The sequence below is a fragment of the Equus asinus genome, chromosome 3 (assembly GCF_041296235.1).
Source record: "Equus asinus isolate D_3611 breed Donkey chromosome 3, EquAss-T2T_v2, whole genome shotgun sequence".
Taxonomy (NCBI): Eukaryota; Metazoa; Chordata; class Mammalia; order Perissodactyla; family Equidae; genus Equus; species Equus asinus.
In genome coordinates this window covers 142,867,137-142,890,988 of record NC_091792.1, presented here as the reverse complement: position 1 = coordinate 142,890,988, position 23,852 = coordinate 142,867,137, and the positions used below count along the sequence as shown (strand labels likewise).

The 23,852-nt window shown below is 41.5% G+C and overlaps 1 protein-coding gene across 4 annotated transcripts in view; it reads right to left on the bottom strand.

The window, feature by feature from the left end:
• Positions 1–23,852, bottom strand: part of PPARGC1A (PPARG coactivator 1 alpha) — a 608,512-nt gene that overhangs the window by 431,647 nt on the left and 153,013 nt on the right. Inside the window, exons 1-2 of one of the 4 annotated variants that reach the window (XM_070506132.1) lie at positions 16,033–16,122; positions 2,535–2,599 (exon numbers count right to left, since the gene is read on the bottom strand). The exons of 1 other annotated variant lie outside the window; for it this stretch is intronic. In XM_070506132.1, the coding sequence (XP_070362233.1) occupies positions 2,535–2,552 (18 nt within the window). In that variant the 5' untranslated portion in view covers positions 2,553–2,599; positions 16,033–16,122. Of the gene's footprint in view, positions 1–2,534; positions 2,600–16,032; positions 16,123–23,852 lie in introns of those variants that run through there. 2 more of the 4 variants (XM_070506131.1, XM_070506129.1) reach the window with 2 other exon arrangements.

The following is a 23,852-nucleotide window of genomic DNA, read 5'->3' as shown; positions in this document are numbered from 1 at the left end:
GACATACCTGCATTTTTTCCAGCTAAATTGGGTCCAGGTTGTTAGGAATGATGTTTCATTTACTTGCACATGACTAAGAGACACAATCATATGTAGGAAAACCCGGCCCCTTCTCCCAAATAAGTAATAGTCAAGAACACAAACTCTGGACCCCAGTTGACTGGTGTTGGAATCCCAATTTGCCTCATTAGCTGTTAGATGATGGAGCAAGTCCTTTCCCTTCCCTGGGCTTCAGTTTTTGTAGTGGTCAAACTGAGATAATGAAAGTACCTCTCCCAAAGGATTGTCAGGCAGATGAAATGAGTTAAGATATGCAAGTCACTTAGAACACAGCCTTGTCCCGTCCAGATATGACACCTGATACCTTTCAAAGCCATTTCACAGCAATGACCTCACTGGGTTCTCACAATCTCCCTGTGAAGCAGTGCAAGCAGGTGCTATTTTCCCCATTCTACAAGTGAAGAAAGTATGATTCAGAGAGGGCTACTGGCCGTCAGGAGTAGCACCCCTGGAACCCAGTCTAGTATTCTTCCACTACTTCTCTTTATACCCAGAACAAACTGATTCAGTGACCCAGACAGATCTGTGCTTTTTGGGGGAGTCGGGTGGGGAGGGGGTCTTGTTTCAGTGGAGACACGGGAAGCATTTTGCTGCCAAGGCTTGTCTTGCATAGCAAAAGAGCCCCAGATCAGCACAAGACACGTCAACAAGGCTGCCTTAATCACGATTTCTGCTAACTACGAAATGAAAGTTAATTTCATGCCTTGCATTCACAGACAAAAAGGTTCAGAGCTGTTTAAATTCTCTTCAGCCCAATGACAGTTAGTAAACAGGAGGCTTCGTGTTCTAATGCTTGAAATCACCCTTCGTATCTCAATATATTATTTATGCACTCAGCTTAAAATAAACAGCAACTCTGAAGTAGGTGAGTGGTCTCATCTGGTAGGAACTTTTTTTTCACTCTGACAGTTACTTTAAAACATCGGTAAACAACCTTAATTCACTTCTAACGAATTAGTAGGCTACTGCTGTGTCTCCAGGAGGCAAGCAGATTGTATTATTAACCAAAACAACTTTCTCCCTGTCAATCATCTGCACCTCACAGAGGGATGTGGGCTTTGCTGTCTGATTACTCATAGCAATCCATGGGCACAGAGATCCCAGACGATTTCTTCGAGGTCATTCTCTTCCATACCTTTGATTAGATCTTTTGACTCTGAGATGCAGAATGGGGCCTGGAGAAGGTAAGATGTCTTAGTGCTGCTTGTTAAGAAAGATATAGACAAATGAGAACCTTTCCAGAGGGGTAGAGAGCTTGGAAGTCATGGCACACAAGGTCCAGTTGTGGAGGGAACTGAAGCTGACAAAGCTTATCGAAGGGGGACCCAATAAGTGCCACCAAATACTTGAAAGGGTGTCACTTTGGAGGAGGAAGACTTGTTCTTTGTAGGTATGGATAGTAAATATTAGGACCCAAGGGTGGAAGATACATCGAGGGTGGATTTGGGTTCAAGAAAGAACGCTGTAACTGAAAAGAGTTGCCTCTTGAGGTAGTATATCTGCCTCCAGAGGTTCTTGGGCACCCATCAGATAGAATCCTTAGATCTGGCCGAGAAATAGGACTAGATGAGACATGTACGGACCCTTCCAGATACAAGGGGGACTCACTAAAATGGGCTTTAATAAGCAGTCACAACATTTTTTAAATTTTTTAAAGGGCGACGGCCACCCTTTGAAAAAAATACTATGAGTTATACACTCGGCATGTCACCAACCAGTCTACGTAAGCCAGGGCATTGGTTGACCTAGCAAAATAAAAAGCTGTGGCATTCAGCGAGAAAATCAGTCAAAGCAGTTGCTAAAGGGTTGTACATTTTCTGCCTGCAGTTTGGCTTTGTGGATTCCAGCCCTTGGCCATTCCATGGACAGGAGGCCACTTCCAAGTCACCTGGGCTGTCACACGGTCAAGGAGGGGTGAGTCACACTTGGCTCACCATTCTAGTGGGCCTCCTTACCCCAAACCAAGTCTTGAAACACAATACTTGGCAACTTGTCTAAGGAATGTCTAATTTAGTTCCATCATTAACAAAACATCGCTCACCTCAGTGAAACATTCAGTCTTTCCCTGAAGCCAACCATTTCTTTGATACACAAACTGACAGCTCAAAACACAGAGTTAAATGCAAATCAAAAAGAAAGGAAGAGAGAGGTGGGGAAAGAGAAATAAAGATAACTTACATTCATATCCAGGGTTTATATCAACATTTTTACACAACCTGCAGAAATGTATTCTTCCAAATTGTGTAGTAAACATTGCCTGAATATTTTTTGAGAAGAGAGGCTTTTCATACATCCAACACATTGGCAAAACATTAGAGAGTTCAGAAATGCTAAATTCCTCAAAAGAAGTCAGATTATCAATATTTGGGTGTGAAACTTGGTGTTACTGATTTCCTAATATGGCAAGAGCAGACATCTGGTGTTTGCACTTTGGAGTAACAGAACATAACATGACAATAATGTGTTATACTTACAAAGTACCCTTCATCCATGGGGCTCCAATTTTACCAATATTAGTTCACTGATTTTCGCAAAAAACCTGAAAGGCAGAGGGTAAGTTTGTGTTACCCCCACTTTGCAGATGGGGATATTGAAATGCAATAGGAGAATAAATTATTGGTCCATTATAGTGAGAGAATTCAGTAACAGCGGACAAGAATTACAACTTCCATCTTCCCCATCACAATGCAACTTGACCACCCATCTTTTCCTAGGGGACTGATATTTCCCAGGTAATTCCCCCACAATCTCAATATATTAAATACATTATACCCAGAGTAAGACATTGCTGAATATAATCCTTGCTCATATGAGCCAAGACACCAATATTCCTTTAATACTAGAGAAAAGATTGGAAAAACTTCCATACCCAGTTTAAAACATGGGAAAAAAATTAGATTGACAAAATACAACCATCCAGCTAAAATTTGGCCTGAAAATAATGTTACTACTGTTCAGTTCATTATACACTTATGTTCACATATCAGCATATGGACTTGTCTTAAAAATTATTTCAAGGAAGTCAGAATGCTTCAGAAGTAATCTCGCTAACAACATTTTTAGAAGTGTGTATTTTTAACAATCCTTTCTAGGACACCTCATCCTTTCTACCACTCTCAGGCCATTTATTCATGCATTGACCAAATAATCAGTATTTACTGAGTTCTTACTAGATGTAAGTTTCACGCTGCATGCGGTTTCCCAGAGGACACAAAAATGTGTGTGACACGGGTCCTACCATCAAGAAACGTAATGTTATGGTTAAACGATTTTTAGTACAGCGACAACTACTCTGATCTAAAACTCTCTGGAAGGATCTGAAGGCTTCTGGACTCTACTAGTGAGTCGTAGACACCAATCCCAGAACGATGACTCCTTTGGGGAATATTCTCAAAAAAGATGAGTTTGGGCTCTGTTTATGAGCCATACTATTTGAGATTACAGAACTGCTAAAGATGGGTCTCCATAAAATGTCTGACCCAGAGTTTTCCCAAAGCCCATGATTTGAGGGTCATGATCTCCCACTACCTTCACTTCTGCAGCCGCACTGACCTCTTTGCTCATCCTCAAATTTGTTGCTGTTAGTGCCATCAAGTTGATTGCTACTCCCAGCGACCCTGTGCACAGCAGAGCAGAGCCCTGCCCAGTCTTTTTGAGCCATCCTCTCACCTTCCAGCATCATATTAGACAATACTCTGCTGCCATTCATAGGGTTTTCATGGCCAACTTTTTAGGAAGTGGGTGGCCAGTTCCTTCTTCCTAGTCTGTCTTGGTCTGGAAGCTCCACTGAAACCTGTCCACCATGGGTGACCCTGCAGGTTTTTGAAATACCGGTGGCATAGCTTTCAGCACCACACGCAACCACCACAGCATGACAACCGACAGACAGAGTTAGGGAGGGCAGGGAGGGGGATGTGGTTCCCTGACCAGGAAGGGAATCTGGGCTGCAGCAGTGAGAGTGCCGAATCTTAACCACTAGACGGCCACGGCTGGCTCATCCTTAAATACCCAAGCACATTCCCATCTCAGGACATTTTCTCTTTCAATTGGTCCCTTTGCTTGGGACAGTCTTGCTGAGATACTTCCATGATCTCTGCTCATATACTCCTCTCCCCTGAGCACCTATCTCAAATAGCTGCAACTCACCATGCTCTGTCCCCTTACTGCTCTGTCTCTTTCTTCCTAAGGCTCACCACAACCTAACAGTATATGGCCCATCTCTACTTGTTTTCCTGAGTCCTTCCCACTTGTATATAAGCTCCATAGAGCAGGGACTTTTTTGCTCACTCCCAAATCCCAGGGTCAAAGTACCCCATAAATACTGGTTGAACAAATGAATCGCAATGCTGAACTGAGTGTTCTGCCCTTCTCCTCTATCTGCTTTTATTCTCACCGGGATCCTGCTATAATTACTAACAAATAAAATTCAATACTGGATCAAAATAGGTTTTTCCATCCTAAGGAAAAAAAAACTCCACAAACACGCAATGAAATGTTTCTGAAAAATATAATAATAAACACCAGTTTGATCATTTTCCCATCTCTTGATTGCTCAAGCGCTGGGACAAGAGTCAGGTAAACTTGCTCTCCATCCAACTCTACTGTGATCCATTCTGTGACTCTGACCTCTTCATCCCTTTGGGCCTTTGTTTCCCAAAGGCAAAATAAGGAAGCTTAAGAAGCTTATTTCCTTCAAGGTTCCTTCTGGTTCAGAAACTATGGAGATCGACATGTCAGTGATGGGCCAAATTATATTCATATTTTTACATCTTCTGATTTAATAGCACTGTCTAAGTACAAGCTTATCTCAAAGGTAGCAAGATCACTTCATACTAAGCAAGTAGGAATCCCAGAGGAAAGGATTTGATAATCCAACCACATCGACAAGCATGGCGATTTTGGACAAACACCACAGATATCACTGAAAACCTGCTTTCCTCACTCCTGTCACACCACCAACATACAACAGACATGAGAAAAAGGATGCCGCATCAACTGTTTATGACATCTTGAGTCACAGACACTTCACTGGGGTCTCTAAACAGATTTCCTGTTTACTTGCACATTAATAAAACTCGCACCTTTGCCAGTCAGAATTTTTTCCCCAAGCATCTGAACATCCAAAGAGATTTAGAAGCAATTAACATTCACGAGTAACAGAGCAATCAACATGGGAATCGCTAATGGGACTGGACAGAATCCAAAAGCAGATATTAGGATAATAGTAAGTCCCTGACATAGGTTACGGTGTTAATTCTGGAGGGCAGACTCGTGATATGTTTTCAATAGCTTTGTGGGGCTGCTGTCACAGTCACATATGCCTCTTCTATATATGGTTTCTAGCCCCCTACAACATACTTTTTTTTTTTAACTGCTATGGAAAAGAAGGCATTTTTGCATCGTTATAACACAACCTCTAGCATTAATGGTATATATTGAATTCAAGTTTATTTTTAAATTGCCTACCTGACAAAAATGTTAAAATGTCATCTTTTCCCACTTTGGGTCTCTAGACTATCTTCACCTGTTAGCTCTTGTAGCTAGAGGCCACAAAAATAATAGCTATGAATTTCCACCTTGACGCTTCTCCAATAACTTTTGCCACTTGCTTGCATGCACGCGGGTTCATACATCCCTCGTACATAGAAAGACGCAGACATTCCTATTCCAACGAGCTCTATGCTTGCGTCCTTGTCAGTTTTCCTGACCTGTTTTCATAAATATCACTCCAGAAATCAGCACCCACTCCCCTGCATTTCTCACCCTACTGGGAAAGTCTGAGTAATAGACTCCTTTGTTCTTCTTCCTGCCTTCCATTTTGTAGCCTTCATCTCTCATCACTACAATCCATCTAAAATGCCAACGCTGGGCAAATCTATCTTTGCCTCCCCTCGGACCACATTCCTGAATCCCTGCCCCTGGCTCTCCTTCTCCCTCCGCCTAAAGGGCAAATGGCTCAACCTTCAGAGCTTCGACCGCTCCAGATCCACATGTGCCTCTCAGCCCTTCCCATCCCTCCCAGCCCTTCTCCTGGGTCATCTGGTCTCTCCTGTGTCCAAGACACTCACTTCTAATTACAGGACACCTGCCCTTATATATGGACTCTGGGCCCCAGTCAGGCAGAAAACCTGGTTTATTTCCCTTTTTTACTTTAGATATAATTAATCACAGCTTATCATGATTTCTATTATTCTGTGTGGCCTAAGAAAATAAATTTGTTCCAAGGTGGGGGTTTTACATTTTTCCAACTACTTTAATATTGGATACAAGTATGTAATTGGATAAACATCATTCATTTTGATTATAATATTTTTCCGGTTATTCTATTTCATTCACAGTTTATTCTACTCCTTTCTCCTTCTACTTTGCTGTTTCTGGTTACGAAAGGGTCCCTTCTTTCTTACAATCCAACTCTTTTTTTTCCTTTGCCTCCCCACCCCCAGCACACACCCATTATGAAAGTATATCGCTATTTAAAGCTTTGGTTTATTCCCTGAATACAATCAGCCAGTGATACACAATCTGCCACCACCAGGCTGTGTGTGCTAAAAGCCTGTTTTGACCAAGATTTTATACAACAGAATCCAAATTAAAGGGAAGTTATCAACAGACCCATACTTAAGAATCCCTTACTTTATCTCTGTGACAAGCAGTTTCCTATTCCCAGTGCCAGCCCCAAAGCTGGGAGACCCAAGCCTCCAAGAGCCTTCACCAAGCAACACGTCTCAATCATTGCCTCTCCTCCCTGGCTCCCTCCCCACTCTGAGTAGCAGCAGTTGAGATTAAAGTGCTTCTGGGGCTGCAGTAATCCAATCAGGGCTGGGCGAGCTTCAATCTCTACCATTCGGTCGGAAAACATTTTGGCAGAATGCCTTTCAACCACACTCTGCATTCCGCGTCAGTCCCGTGCTCATCGCTGATGGCTCCGCAGAAGGGAAGGTGGCCACAGGCTGCCGAGCCAGTGGAGCTCTGCTTCACCTACCTTCCTAAACCACAGGGTTTCATCAGAAGCACTTCTGCCATCACAGAATGGAGAGTGTGTAAGGTGTGTGTGCATGCACATGCGTGTGTCTGATTCTGACTGTACCCACCTACAAGTGCAGAGAGGAGGAGGGCAGGGGCAAATATTGAATAAACACATAGATTGTTTTTAACTTCAAAGATTAAAGAAAACTTATTTTTCCCTTTGCCTTACCTAAGCGTCAACCAAAATATTCCACCCGGTCTACATTAGTCAGGGCTTTTCAGGAGTCCTGATCCTTCCCAGATCCCTTTGGCAGTCTGATGAAATCTATGGACCCTTTCTAAGAAGAATGGTTTTTAAAGGCTCGCAATGGAGATTCATTATGTTGAAATACTTTTCCATCCCAGGTTAAGAACCCCAGCAGGGTGCAGTTTTACTGGATGGAAAGTGGAGCTATCTGGATTTTTTTTTTTTTTAACTTGGGATTTCTGCTGACGAGATTTGTGCTGTGACAGTGATGGGCTGTAGTTGAAAGCATATGGTGGCGACTCTGTGTACTGTCCCTGTGACTACATACCTTCCTGTACACTAGACTCTGTAGCTGTTTCTGCCCTGCAAACAGCCCCGTGCCCATTAGCCCAGAGCCCTCCCATGTTTGCTATAGTGGAATAGCCAAGAATATAGACTTTCTATATTTACAGCCCTCAGTACATTTTAACTACTCCTGAGAGAGAAGTAGACAAATAAAGCAAGGAATTTGAGGACTTTGGGGGAAGTAGAAGTAATGGTAAAAACTTGTATTCAACCATTTATTCTTTCACCAAATATTTACTGAACACCTGCTGTAGGTTCACAGTGGTGAATAAACGAGCTAAAGAACTGCCTCCCCAAGGAAAATGAGGGGAGGCATCCAAATGTGGGGAGACACCCTGTATGCAAATCAACAAGTAAATGTAAAGTAAAAGGGTAAATATACGTCCAGTGGTGGCTATGGAGAATAACAAAGCAGAGGCAGCTAGGGAGTGTAAGGACATGAGTTCATACTTCATACAGCGTTCATTTCCCTGTTTCACATCAATAAATATTTGTCGCCAAACTCCTACTATGCTTCAGGCCCTAGAAGGGATTCTGGGGAAGCCGGCATCTACATATGCACATACATACATATATGTATATGTGTGTGTGTCTACACGTGTCTACATATATGTGTACACATATATATGGATGGATGGATATGGATACATACACATCACATGCTTGATTTCCAGTTGTTTGAGGATGAAGGGTATGCAGTCTTCACCAATAGGGGTCTGTGCGTGATGCCACTCTGCTGACATCAGTTTCTTTTAAAGGGCAACCAATGAATGCCGCTAAGGGGCCCCAACAGTGGGAAGGGTACAGTGGGGGCCGTGTCTGCTGCGCTGAAGGGCATGAGTGTTGGAAGCACTGACAGCCCTGGCATAGGGTGGGCAACCGTAGCCCTCACTCAGCTCTACCACTTCCCTCGCTGAGTGGCCGTAAGCAAGTTACATCACCTCTTTGAGCTGCAGGATGCTCATCTGCAAAACGAGGCATGCAGGTCACCATGGGGTTCAAATGCAGTACCACCAGGAAAGAGCCCAGCACAGTGACTGACACTAGCGAATTGATAGCTGAGTCCCTGCCTTACTCACTTTCTCCTCCAGGAAAAAAAGGACACCAGAAATGCAAAAGCCCCCAAATAAAGACTATGCACCCAGAGTTAAGTCTACAATAACTGCTTTTGCGAATTTGTTTTTGTTTTTATAGCCAAATAGTTCTATCTGTTAGCAGACGTTACTTAAAAAAGAAAGTCCACAGTCAAATAAGTTTTAGAAACAATAAATGAAACGCAGGTCCCTTTACTTCAGGCCTTCCTATTCTTTAATATGCTAATGTGCATCGCATATCTCCAAGAAATGTGAACAATGGGATGAGGGTTTCCCAACTTATTTGACTGTGGAACCCTTTGGCATGGAAAATCATATGTGACACTTGTTCAATGGAACAGACTTTGGGAAATGTGGGTTTGCTATAAGAACAAATAAATCAAAAAAGATAAGGAATATATACCCTATTGGGTTCTGCTGTGGTCTGATGGCCTTCTTTGAAAAGGCAGACATGGGTATACTTTCTGCAAGCCAAGAAAGCCTAGCAGTCTGTTTCCTATCCACTGGCCCGCAGCAACTTCTCCTCCTTTTCCTATAAAAGAAGTCATTATTCTGGGACTACAGTGCATTGAGGGAAATGTCAGCAACATCTGAACGCTTCTCATTCCCTTGGACAGGTAATTCCCCTATTTTCTGCAATAAATGGGCTCTTAAAACGAGTTTTGTTAATTATTCTCTTGAAAGCCAAATCCTCTTCTGGCCACACTGGGGGAACCTGCTGCTTAAAGTCACCCTGGGTTTTGTTTATTATCCAAATGTTTCACAGTGAGCGTGTACTACTTTCATAAACAGAAATTCGATGGTGGGAAAAAAATAAAAGAAATTCTATAGGGATGTGTTGCTCCACCAATGATTAGTCCAAAAATTACCTATGTGTACATGAAGATTTTTATATATGGGGCTTTTCATGAAGATCTTACTTAATATTGGACACTAAATAAATCTGAAGCGGAAGGGGTAGGCAAGGAGGAAACTAGAGCCAAGACTGTTCGTCATGTGCTTAGAATTCAGTCTCCAGAGGAAAGAATCCACAGGACTCACCCACAATGTCTGAGGCAATGGAAGAGACAGAAAAAAGGGGAGGGAGGGAGGAAGGGAGGAAGCAACGGAGGAAGGAAGGAAGGACAAGAGAGAAAAAAAGCAAGCAAGAAAGAGCAAGAGAGAGAGAGAGAGAAAGCAAGAGAGGGGGTCAGCAAGAGAGTTGTTGAGAAGCCTAAGGTGGGGGAGAGAAACACAAGCCCACAGATTAAGTTGACCCAAGTCAATACAAAAGGCTTTGTGCAAGGGCTCTGGCATTAATGGGATTTGGACCGCTAAAGCCCTGCAAATCAAGTACAGAACATAACCATAGATGCTGGAGTTATTTTTGAAATGGATGTCTTAAGTAATATGAAGCTTAACTAGCAGGGACACTCACAGTATTTTGCGTGACTGCTGCCGGCTTGTGGCCTGCCTGGGAACCAAAGCTGCCCAATTAGCAGCAGCCTCCCACCTGGGACAGGACCCACTAGGTGAACCTTAATCCCTAGGTGTGCCACTGAGGAGCTGGTGGGCAGTGTTGTAGCAAGGACAATTGCAGCTCCCTTGACTCTTTTAGGAACGCCAATGATGCACGTGAAGGGGGACCCTCTGAGCCATGGAATCTTGGGGCCATTAGTTTAGAATCAAGCATTCATTCTTTCAATCCATCTTTCATCAGTGCCTCCATTATGTCCGGAACCATACGGGGTCTTGTGGATACCGTGATGAACAACACAAAGTTCCTGCTTTCAAGGAGCTTACATTCTTCCAGAGGAGCAGAAGCCACAAGAAAATAAGAATTTCTTTTGGTTATAACAGCCATGAAGAAAATCAAAGAGGAAAGAAGGAGAGAGGAAGACTGTGGTTTGGGAGCAGGAAAACATGCTCAGGGAAGGCATGGCTGAAGAAGGAGCATTTAAACTAAGACTTGAATACCAAGGAGGACCCCACCCAGCAAAGATCTAGGGAAACGACAGCCTAGGAGGAGGCAGGGGCCCATCCTCCCTCAAACTTAGCTCAGGCCACCATCGTGTCTCGCTTCCAACCAACTAAGCTTTCGGCAATACTAAATTCAAAAGCACACAGACGTGTTTAATTTTAAAATCTTAAATTGCATATTCTGCCTGCTAGGAAAATATATCCCAAAACTTAGATATTTTTAGAATGGTCCACTTCAGTTTCCTCAAGCACTTTTTTCCCTGTTCAACCAGAAGACCCAAATAGTCCAGGAACATCAGCCTCCTCTAAATACCTGAAACTGCATTCATCAGCCACTTTCTACAAATTGGATCTTACTTCAAAGCTGAATGACTTGATTACTCCCATAACAGAATACATTATACTGATTATGGGATTATTCACGTGCCATTTCAAAGAGGTTGGGCAACATTTCTCAACATTCCACCTACCAACAAACAGAGGGGAGAAGGTGGAAAATGTAATGCTAATATTCAAATGCCCTCCATGTCCTGATAGCATGATAAAATTCCGCTGTACTAACTGATGATCATAAAGGCAGGGGGGGTGGTTATTTGGGTACAACACAGCTCAGAGAGCATAAAAGAAAAAAAGCGTCAGCAGAGGCACAATATGAGGTTGTTTCTATGATCTGACACACGCTAGGTACTCAGTAAATATAGGTTCCTGCCCCCATTCCCCATCCCCCTTGCCTGAGTATACCCTAAGTATTAATTTTTATATCAATAACTTGCCAATAACATATTCATTAGCTCATTTTTGTAACTATCAGTCTAGTGCTGTGATTTCAGTCTCCTGGCGATTGATTCAGTTTCATCAATTCATAAGAATGGCTTGGGGTGAGAAGGGGTGAGAAAGTGGAAGCTTTATAGCCATGATTCACTGCTAATCGATGATTAGCATTTTATGCCCAAGACAATCAAATTTGTATTATTTTACATTTTAAAAGTTTTTAAAGGAGCACTTATTAAAAGCCAAAGTGAAAACAGGGCATCACAAGTTCAAATAAGCCATAAATTAGACAAAGAAGCATAATTCTACTGAATACCATTTTAATGTTTTGTTTTTTTCCTCTATTGGCATCTACTTGCTGTCATGCAATTTCCATAAGGGCACCATCTGTATTTATAAAAGAATTATCTTCATGGTGATCTAGCAATGTACAAACAATGGTGATATTTAACTTTTCTTAGGGGATCAATTTCAGATTTGGGTTAAAGGATTTACAAGTCTCTTTTTCATGAGGAACCTTAAAAGGACTGATTCATACGTCTCTGTGATGGTGGAAGCACTTGAAACAAACAAACAAAGAAATTTAATTTGATTTATTAAAATGTAAGGTTCTGAATCTTGACATGTATATTTTTTAATCAAGCAGCATGCGTCTTTACTATAAAGTCCAGTAAAACATTCATAGACAAAATATTTTCTTTTTTCATTTTGGCCGAAAGGGCAGGTTAATTTTCAGCGTGATTTGATCTGGTGCCCTATGGCTCAGATAGAACCCAGTATTAGCCAAATTCACTTCTATGAGTTTAATCAGGATCCCACCCCACCAGCTCACTCAGTTATGACACATGGTCAAACCCTGCCTTGTCCAGTTCTTAATGCTTGCTTTGCAAGTACAAGGCACTGGCCTAGTGGTGGCTAGTCAAGCTGGGGTGGGGATGAGGCAGCACACCCCTCACCACGAATGGAATAGAAAGGCAAAATAGATGCCCTTCTGTTGGGCACAGACATCATCGATGAATGACAAAACATGGGTTCAGGGTGAGATTGTTTAAAGGGTTTCTAAGGCTACCATGTAGGGCTTCAGAAAAAACAGTCTGGTTTTACAAAGGTTTATTACTTCGGCTTTGAGTCAATCCAAAAGAGCAAGATGCGCTTTGAGAGAATCAATCAAACACAAAAATCTCACTATTGGTCAGGATGCAAATTTCTCCACCAATAATCACTCCGTAAATTTAATTTTAAGCAAGATTTAAAAGGATTATGATTAGAAATGTATATGACATACTAACTACAAAATAAAAAAGCAAAACACAAACTAACATTTATACTTCATTGATTGATTCTTTAATTTGTACATGCTCATGGATTCCTACCATATACCGAGAACTATATTACGATTCAGGTACAGTGAACAAAACAGATATATTCCCTGCCTTCATGGTGCTTACAGTATTTTTTAAAAAGTACGTGTGAATGAGCAGTTGAGTGGAAATTCACCAAATTATATCAGTGACTGAATTAAAATGTTACTATTTTATTGTTCTCTCTAACATAGTTTTATTGCTTTTAAAATCTAAAACATTTATTGCTTTTAAATAATTTGATTAAGCAATGGGACCAAGAAGTAATCTTTCTGGACTCTGGTTTTTGTACTTGTTTTTTGTTTTTTCAAGTGTTATTTGTCGAAATGTTAACGTTCAAAGAAATTTTGATCATTGGATTTTTGAAATACGTTAGTAAAAAAGAGAGTGTTCAGGGAAACGTAACAAAAAACATACTGAGGAGTGGAAAATGGATCTTCTTGGGGAAGGATAAGGAATCAGGGTCACCGATCCCAAGAGATAACTTGATTATTATCCCCGTGGGAAATGAATATGTAGGAGAATGAAATTTGGAATCAGACAAGCTCTATATATTCATGTCCTCACTCTCCCACTGTGTTGTAAGAACTTCTGCATATCTCAGTTTCCTTATTCATAAAAGGGGCATATCACAAGAATTAAATAAGTATGATAAATGTAAATAGCTTAGCATGTAGTCCTTGATCACTGTTAGCTACCTTCATCATCAAACTATGTCATCATCATCATCATCATCATCATCAAAGAACTCAAGGTCTGTTGCAATAAAGAGCAGCTTTAGAGCATCCTGGCAGTAACCGGTTACAAAGGAAGCTAGTAACAACCTGTCCTGAGAAAACACTAGAATTTAATTCAGAAGTCCTTAGTTAAAGTCCTAGCTCTTCTCGTATTAACTTGTGCAAACCTGATACGACTCTGAAACTTCTGAGTCTCAGTTTTGCCAGTTCTAAAATGGACCTGAAAGAACTTATTTAATGAGATAATATATAAGGAAGGACCAGCATATACATCATCTCATTAAATACAGGACACTACTAATTTTATAGGAAAGCACATTCTAACAATAATCTACCATAAAACGATCTCTTTTTTAACCACTCAGGATAAAAACTCCCAGAAAGATCATGAACTTGAATTTTAGCTCCACCATTCACTAGATGGGTAACATCTCTTAAATTCTCTGGATCCTGGTTTCCAGTCAGGAAAATAATATGCTCCTTGTGAGGATTAGAAATTAGATGCACAAAGTGCCCAGGAGAGGGTCTGGCACATCAGATCCATTCACTGATCGTAGTTTCCATTCCTCTCTATTAAACCATGATTCAGTACATTCCATTTTTAGTTATGTGTATTCCCATGCTCTAAAATTCCTTAAATAAAAAGCATTATAAATAACCTTTGGATGATCTTTAAATAATTCTTTATGGTTTGAAGGGGGAAAAAATCTATAGAAACATAAAATACCCAGGGTGTCAAATATACAGGGTAATCATTTTCTACGATCTCTGCTAGTACAGTTCAATCTAAATTGCAGTCTCATATTTGACATAATTATACATAACCAAACACTAATAAAAATTGCTGCCTTATATTTCAAATTAGTAATTATGGTAGTAAACATTAACAACATGTCAGATATAAGATGGTGATTTGTTCTGAAATGTATTAGAAATCATTATACTGTATGATAATTTTAATTACAGTTGGGTAGCGAGAAAGCACGCAGCAGTCTATGGCTCTAAGTGCATTATGGGAACCAGCAGCTCTTCACTTTGGCCCTAGCTCTGACTCCCATGGTTTGAGTTCAGGAAATATGATTCTTTCTCCACTTATAGGTAGTGAACCCAGTTCCCTCTGCAGAATCAGTGTAATCGAGAAGTTTGGAGTCATTCTTCCAGGGTTTAAAATCTTATTCTATCACTTTCTAGCCATATGAACTTGGCTAATGGTAATTTCTCTGTGCCTCAGTTTTCTCATCTATAAAATGGAAAACATAGTAGTACCTACCTCATAGGGTGTTAATAGCAGCTAAATTAGATCCTTCTGTGTGTAACGCTTAGCCTAGCATCTGGAATATAGTAAGTCTTCAAGACAGACTAGTGGTTGCTACTATCATTTTATATCAATGCAAATCTGATCAAAAATTTTCCTAAATTTTTGAGATCATAGTCTTAATAATAGTGACCAAATGTCCTATTTAAAGTAGAAATGTGCTGAATGCTAGCATCTATCGCTCAGGACACTATATTTTTCAAACTTTTGTCTTTCTCCTTTCTCGTCTCCTTCCATGTTTTGTCCATTCCTTTTCACTCACTCAGTGTTGTGAGTCAATGGGAAGACTCTGTTCTTTATATTTTCACCTTTCGGGAATGTCTGGCTTTGGTTCATTCTTTCTTGGCCCCTATCTCCATGTTGGCTTTAACCATGGCCTCTAAACATGGCCCTGGCATACACCCCATGCTCCTCTGGTGATACCACTGGAGAGACTGAGAAACTCCATTCCCCAACAAGTGAGTATAAGAGCCATGAGACTCCCACCTCCAACCACATTACACCTTGACATACCTGAAATCTGATCACTAGCCCCCAATTTGGGGATTTAATGCCTCTCCTCTGTGCCCACCCTCCCCAAAAAAATGAAATTTGTTATTCCAACATAAAAACCATTTGTTTATTCAGAGTTACTTATTTCTACCCCTTTTAAAGATCTCTAGGCCTCACAACATCTTTACAGGATGCTCCCAGCTCCAAGATCTCCATGCATTTACATGGTCTCCTGCAAAGTGAGGAAGAACTCCAGCATTATGAGAAAGCACCTTTCCTCTCTAGATTTCCTATCCTGTTTCAGGTAAAATATTCAGGGGAACAGGCTGGACTGCTAATTAGAGAACTGTCTGAAACCACCATCAACCACATTTCCATCGGTGCAATAAGGAAAGACTCTTCATTAAAATCACTGTCCTCTGTAAGGGAAAGCTGTTTCCAGTGCAATAGATCTAATTCACAGGAGTGATCATGCAGACTCAGGTACAGTATTCATTATTAACTTAAAAAGTATGCCAAATCAATTAAAACCCATTTTAAAGGGAAGGAATAAAATTTAGTTCTACCTAACTGCAGCTCAGCTCTAATTTATCTTCCAACCACTTTCAAGGGATTTTACTTGGTTCTTAATCTAACATTCATTGGAAAGGGTAATTCTCATGAAAATTACAATGGCATCTCTTACATCGTTTAGTGCAAATGTTCCCATTCTTCGGAAATGGAGAGCAGCTTCTCCAATAAAGACTCCATTCAAGGTGTAAAGTGGAGGAGCTCAGGGATCTGCTTGAGAAGAATAGAACATCGCATTTCAGAGGCTGCTCAAATTTAAAACTCTGCCTGCATCCCCATGACAAATTGCATTCCAAATATAGGTTATTCACAACATGTTTGTTATAAGGCGAGGCATATGAATTCTTGCCGTGTATTTCTTTACAAACATGTCAAGACTTGTGAACCCTTAATGAAAGGCAACATTTTAGAGGCAAGAGGAAGCTACAAAGGTGCCGGAAAGAAGAGGCACATTTCCTGGGACGGGAACCTTCTTAGGCTAGTCAGAGTCTCCATTATCAGAGACACTGTGTCATTTCAGAAGCAAATGGGGCTTTAGAGGTCATTGAAATGAGCCACTTCAGCTTACAGATGAAAAGACTGAGGCCCAAGAGAGAATAAGATTTTTCAAAATGTCAGGGCTGGTGAGGTGCAGGGACACTGTGGCCCAGGTCGGGCCTGGCCACCCTACAAAGGCCTTCCAGAAGTGTTGTACGGGTGGCAAGACTCTAAAATAGACTTTGTTGGGGCACTTTTGTAAGTCTCACAGAGTATCACCCTTCTGGGATTCGGATAAAAGTGCCATAAAACTTGGAAGTGAGCTTATCCCAGTAGGATATTTTTAGTCGTGCTACAGAAGTTAGTTGGATTGATTTTACATTTGGCCATTTTTTTAACCAAGGCCCAGGAGTGCAATCTTTCTCATTTGTTCACTCATTTTCTCCCTTTTAAGCAAAGTGCTTCTGCTCACTAGTGACCAGAGATCCCAAGCAGAAGACACCCACTTCCTACTCACCAACCCCCTTGAGGGTAGGGCTTTCAGAGACGTGAGGACATAGCAGTCTACCCTGGTTTAGGCTTAAGACAGGTGTCAGCAGGCTTTTTTTGTAAAGGGCCAGAGAGTGACGATTTTACATTTTGCAGGCCATTTGGTCTCTGAACTCGAGCCTGCCGCTATAGTACAAAAGCGGCCATAGACATTTTGTAAACAAATGAGTACGGCTGTGTGCCAGTAAAACTTTATTTACCTGCGTTGAAATTGAATTTCATATAACTTTCATGCATCATGAAGCATTATTCTTCATTTGATTTCTATTCAACCATTTAAAAATGCAAAAACCATTCTTGACTCGTGAGCTATACAGAAAGTATAGCCGGATTTGTCTTGCCCCTGCCATAGTCTGCCAACCCTGGTTTAGAGTTATGAAAGTACCCACTACAAAGAAAACTTTCTTTTGCTACCCAGGTGCTCTCTTTTTAACTTGCTATCAGCTCTCACCTGGCTAATTCACATTTTCTATCAAATGTGTATGGTTTTCCATTGGTGCGCGTTACATATTAGTTCAATAAGGTTATATCCTGCTTGCTAGTGACTTCAATAATCACACAGTGTTTCTGGGTGGGGTATCTTCCTTGACGTGAAATATAAGTGAAAGGACTAACGTGGTCACAAAGAAACCACTGGGAGGTTATGTCATTATTATACCAATCAGATGAAAGAGAAACATCCATCCATGGGACAGCTGATATCATTCTACTAATGGATTTTTAGCTTTCATATGTAAATACTGCTTTAATTTTGGAAAGAAAAATTTTAGTTTCACATATGGCCAATATCAGCACCAACAAATCAGTCACTGAAATCATTATCAATCTTTTGTCTGTACAATGAAGTAAGTAGGAAGATTTCACTTAAATACCTTTACACACAACACAACTCTACTGGCATCAGCATATTACAAAAACCAATTTTCTTACATCAACTTCTATCTACTTCTAATTCTGTAGCATAGCTCTGGGGAGTTGCTACAAGGTCCGTGTAAACTGAAAATCTAAATAACATTATGACGCCTATTACAGAACTAATTTATAATCTAATACCCCAGTTGAATTTAATATCCTATTTATTTATTCAAGCAAAATATCTGGAAAAAAATATGTCACATCATAATGTAGTTGTTATGAAAATGGAAAAATAAAACAGAATTTTAGAGAAGGCATGATAATTGCTAGGGGCAGGTATAAGCAAGAATTTCAGAGCCCCTCACACGAAGGAGAGACGGGAGCCCTTTAATAAATAGAATTTTGGCTTTATAACACAATTATTGTCAAATTTAGTATTTTACATCAAATTTACAACTTTAAAATGTGATTCCTATTAATGCTATCTGCTCAGAGCTACTGCAGCATAAAACTGTTGGCCAACAGATGCCACCTCATCAACTGTCTTTAAAAACTCCATTCCCATCCTGGATGGAAGAACGGAGTTCATGGCAGCGTTTATGAGATGCACTGCCAATACAAATGCACAAGTGATGCGCATATATATAATACATAGAGGCTAATGGAAAAAACTAGAGAGATGCTTCTTGGAATACTAAGTTCATACTGATTTCCTTATGTTAAGATAAAAGGAAGGAAGGAAGGGAAAGTGGGAGGGAGGGAGGAAAGGAAAGAAGAGAAGAAGGAAGGATGGAAGAAAGGAGTGAAGGAAGATATTATGACATCTGAAGAAGCGAAGCTATAGAAAGCATAAATATAAAAACACTATGCGGTGATGATAACATGCTACTAGTGGACACTCTTAGCCATCCAGGAAGCAGGGGATGATCTGATGAACATTTAGTGGGAGTCAACAGTACATTTACAGGCGAGTTGCAAAGACTCAGAGAAAGGGCAGCAGTACCTGAATCCCTCCAGTAAATAAGGGAAATGCCCACTGCTTGCTTTTTCTTGAGATGGAAGCCATGTTTACAGCTTAGATAGCAGCCCAAAGTCACGCTGGCTCTAGGTCCTGAAGCACACGTGCACCGAGGTGCACACCCACACAAACACACACATGCCCACGCTCACGCTGGTGACTTCCAATCCTTACCAGAAAAAAGCAGAATAAGCAGCTGTCTACATTACATGTTCTCAACATTTAGGATTTTGAGTCCTATTTCAGACCTGCATGTCCAGATTACAAGCCCTTCTCTAGAACTCCTGTATTTTTAATAAGCTCCCAGGGTTATTCTAATGCACTTCAAAGTTTAGGAACCAGTGACCTCTGTGATCATATTTGAAAGGCATCTGGGAAGAGCCCTTTGCCCTGGAAATTATTATAACATTGCTCTCTCAATATCCTGAAATCCCATAATTAGCAATTCATTCTTTTGCCTTTTAAAGGTTTTCTGGTCTCCAAGGGTACTGAAATTAAACTCAAATATATCTAGGAGAAGAAATAGCTTAAGTCCTCTTACCAGATGATGTCTTGTTAGGTACTAAAACCCTGCAGAAATTAGATGAGGCATCCCCAAAAGGGCAAGAAAATAACCCACAAAAAGAAGGTATCAAAGACACAGGAACAGACTGAGTCCCGCACACAAACAAACATGGGTCATGTGATCATAGATAACCTCTAAGCAAAATGCATGGGTATCAAGGATCAGGCAACCCATCCTCGTGGAGTTCTGCTGAGTAGAGTCTGACATCAAAAGGAATTCACATTCACGTTCCTGATGTGTTCCAGGATGTACTCCGCTCCAAGTGGGCGTTCCTCCATGGGTATCCATTTTCACAAACATACACGTGGAGACTTTGGTGTGAGTTATGCGGTCTCCTGACAGATGACCCTTTTCTGATGGTTCACCTTCTCCAAACATAGAGCAGGACCACCACTACTTTCCAAGCATCTGTCCTAATGTAGATTCCATCTCCCTCCATTGCCCCCCTCCACTAGTGTCAGCTCAGTTAGGATGCTTAGGAACTGTGAAGACCATCTCTTGCCTGCACCATTTTACCTGCTCTTTGTGAAAGGTATACATATGCAACAGAAAACCAGCTCAGCACTCTATTGATTATTACCTATAAATCTAGCTACTCGTAAAATGGTTCCATGAAACACAATCCAGGGACATAAATCTCTCTAAGAGAGATGAAATCTGATGGGAAATAAAATTCCCTCATTTCATTTATTCCCTTGTTTAAAAGACTGACTTTCCAATCAGCTATGAACATTAACTGGAGATGGCAAGGGGATGGGGACAGAGCACTGGTTGGGGGTCAAAGAGAAAAGAGAAAAACGCTGCCCAAGCCACTCACTAGCTATGTGTCACCAGCAAGGAACTCGTCCTTTCTGAGCCTCAGTTTTGTCATCTCTAAAATAGCACAATAAACTCCCTTGCACGGCTGCTGTGAGATTAAATTCAATCTAGCACTATAATGCATCAAGCATACATTAGGAGCTCAAGATGGCAGCTGTTACATGCATCTCTACATTTAAAATTCTTTTTAATACCAAAAAAAGAAAAGAAAGTAATTAGCTACCCGCCCCCCCCAAAAAAATCTATGCTTTCTTTCCACAAATCCAAGGAATGGCCCATAAGACACTTTCATTCATTCAACTGATATTTATTGAGCACTAACTATATGTTGGGCTTTGTCCTAGGTACTGGGAGTTGTCCAGGCTCAACCCCTAATTTTGAAAGGTTATAGTACCAATCCTTAAGGTAACACACAAGAGAAAACAACTGCTGAGCAAATAATATTTTGCAAAAATTCAGATGCTGCGCACAGGCTCGGTCCTCATTGTCCTTCATGAATCTTGAAGGAGTGCGTCCGTCCTCTCAGAAGCCTCCAGAGATCTCCAGCCCAGCTCCTCCCTGGGGTTCTCTTAGCGCCTGAGTGAGGATCAGTCTCTGAATTTCCACAGTGCTACAATTTTGATTTAACAAACGCACAGTTCCCTATACTGTGAGCTTTGTAAGAAAAGGGACAAAGTCGAGTTAACTTTCTTACTTCCTTCCCTCACCAGAAGAGCGTCTGCACATAGTGGTCGAACTGCACTCTGAGCCTCTGCTTTCAGAACAGAAAGCCTCACCATCCACATCCTCCCCTAGGTCGCTCCTAGTGACCAGAAAGTCAGTCCCTGAGCTTAAGGGGCTGAGTTCCAGATATACCTTCCCACAGCAAAAAATGACAAATGGAAACTGTTTGTTCCTAGAACAGGAAGAAGAGCTTACAAGGCTGAGAAAAATCTCGGCATGAGCATTCGCAGTTTAACTGACCAGCAAAATCTGCCACTGCTTTCTGCTATTGGGTCTTTCTGGCCTTCCAAGTCTATACCTCTGTGATCTGACCACTTGGTAAAAACCACATTCCCCTCTCTTCCAATGTACTTGAACAACAAAATGGGCTTTGGCTTGAGTGAGCCAATAGCCTGTTAGCTTCACTTTTCCCATAGATATATGGTGTAGATAAATAAGAAGGCTTGAATTGACCAAATGTTGGGCAAAGAGCAAAGCAAAGTTTAGTGATCTCACAGGCATCTTGAGAAAGAAAGAATATGAATCTATTGAGCGGTCCTTGTACAACCTCATTCTTGGGTTACATGGAGGGAAGTTGGATGCTGGAGGAAGTGGACATGGAGGTATTCAAGACGATGGAAAAAGAAATATGGAGGCCAGGAGGAGAGAGAAAAAAAATCCTTCTATCTTGAATCCTGTATAGTTAGGCCAAGCAATTGTGATCGTTGTGTCTAGCTCTCTAAACCCAAAACGGTAAAATCAAACAAACAAAGAATTCACCAGCCAGAACCAGGCAGACTGTCCCGCCTTGATTCACACATGGTGTCCTCACTCCCAACTCCCACCACAGATGGTGGCAAAGCTCCACTGACACGCGCAATGCCCTCGGGCACTGAAACTTCCTCTGCAGTCCCTCTGCAAGGGTGGCTGGCAGCTCCTGCTCTCAGCTGCCATGGGGCAATCTGTGCCTCCCCCTTCTCCTTCTCTCTGCTCCTCATCGAAACAGCACATTGTTAGAAATGTGCTCAGGATGTGTGATTTGGGGCAGATAGTTGCTGGAGTTCCCATATGCTTAAGGTACATAACTGGGCCACTGAGAAAAAGGGATTTAAGCATTCTAGAAAACAGCAGGAGAGCAAATTGGCCTTTCCCTCCGAGAGCTATTATTAGAGAGGCCCAGCCCAATTCAACCAGAAAGCCAATATCTAGCCCATCCGCTCTTTCCCCGAACAATGCCCCGCACATCCCGCCCCCTGTCAAATAGGACTGCCCTGATGCATCCCATCCAGACACGCATCTCATCTTTAATGTGGATCACTGGCTCACCGAGATCAGTGGAAGTGTCCCTTCTCATACAGCAACTTGACGCTCCAAAGTTTAATTTCACATAATACCGAGAACTCACGGAACGTGGCATTACATTTGATTTGTACTTGTGGAATTTGGCAACCTGCTAGCTCTTCTCTGTGTGTACCTGCTGAAGTCGCAGCTGCTGCCTAAACTTTGTAAATAAATGCTAAACAAATGCCAAATAAAGAAACCAACTTCCCAAGAAGCCAAAAGGGCAGGAGATCACAGTTTTTGTTCTCAGAAATATGCTGCGACCTGCTTCAGAGCTGTATCCTGGCAGCTTAGGTGTGTCTCTTTTCTCCTGTGTTTTAGATGCTCTTTTACCTCTGAGAGGGAGAGAGGAAAAAAAGAGAGAAGGAAGGCGGGAGGGTAGACCGAAGGAAGGCAGAACAAAAGGAAGAAAAAAAGAAATGAGGGAGGGAGGGACTGAGAAAAGGAGAGAAGGCGGGAAAGAAAAAAATGGCCTTTCCTATTATTTGTCCCCCAATTAATGAGTAGAAAATATTGGCTAGGAAGACAATGCACAGCCTGACTATTTCTTAGAGCACACATTTCTATGGAAATTAGAGATTTGAGAGTCAATGTTTTCAACGGACTTAATTGCCAATCGTGCAATGAAACAATGAGAAAACAGGTTTCATTTCACCTGATCCCCAACTTTTCAGGCATGTATCCACTGCATATATGATGACACCGCTGGGGGTGGGCCTTTTTATTCTCCTGGCCCTTCAATCTCATGGGACATGTTTCTCAACAGCAACTCCTTGCTGAGGGATGATGGAGTTAATCCCTGAAGGTGCTCTGGCATGTTGCAGTCTGTGTTCTCCTGGGCACAAGTAATGCACTACTGAATCACAACCAACCAAAGATGGAGAAACCCAACATTTTTCATCATGGGTGAAAATATACTTTATAAGTGGGCCATCAGGCAGCCACCTCTATTCCCCTGCCTATCTCAAAGGATGCATCCATCCCAGAGGCGAGATGAGGACCTGGAAGGAGGTGGAGGCCTGACATATGGACTACACGTGACTTACAGCTCAACTCCGCCTTTCAGATGCTGGCTTCTGGTGACTGAAGCCAAGTAAATTTGGTAACAATGAAGATTCTTACAGCTTCCCTCCACTGAATACAGATGCCAGGCTCTGTGCTGCAGCCCTCATGTGTCTTGTCTTCTCCCCCAAAACCAGGAGTTCCATGAAGTCAAAGGTTTTGTCTCTGTTATTTTTCCCTTTGGTTTTTCTTTTGCTTTGCCATGGTCCCTACCACATAACAATGACTAACACTTACTTAGTATTGACTAGGTGCCAGGCACTTTCTAAGGCCAGGCAGTACATATAGAAACTCAACAAATCCTCACGAGAACCCTACGAGGTAGACACTCTTATTATCCCTATTTTTTTTATAGATGCAAAAATAGGCTCAGAGGCCTTAGGTAACTTGACCAAGTTAGTGGTGAAGCCAGAATTCAAACACATATTCTGCTTCTAGAATCTATGCTTTTAACCTGTATGCTATTGCAGGATGCTTATTGTACCAATAAACAGTCTTTGAATGAATGAAGCCTCTCACATAAGCATTAACAAAATCTTAAGGGGTA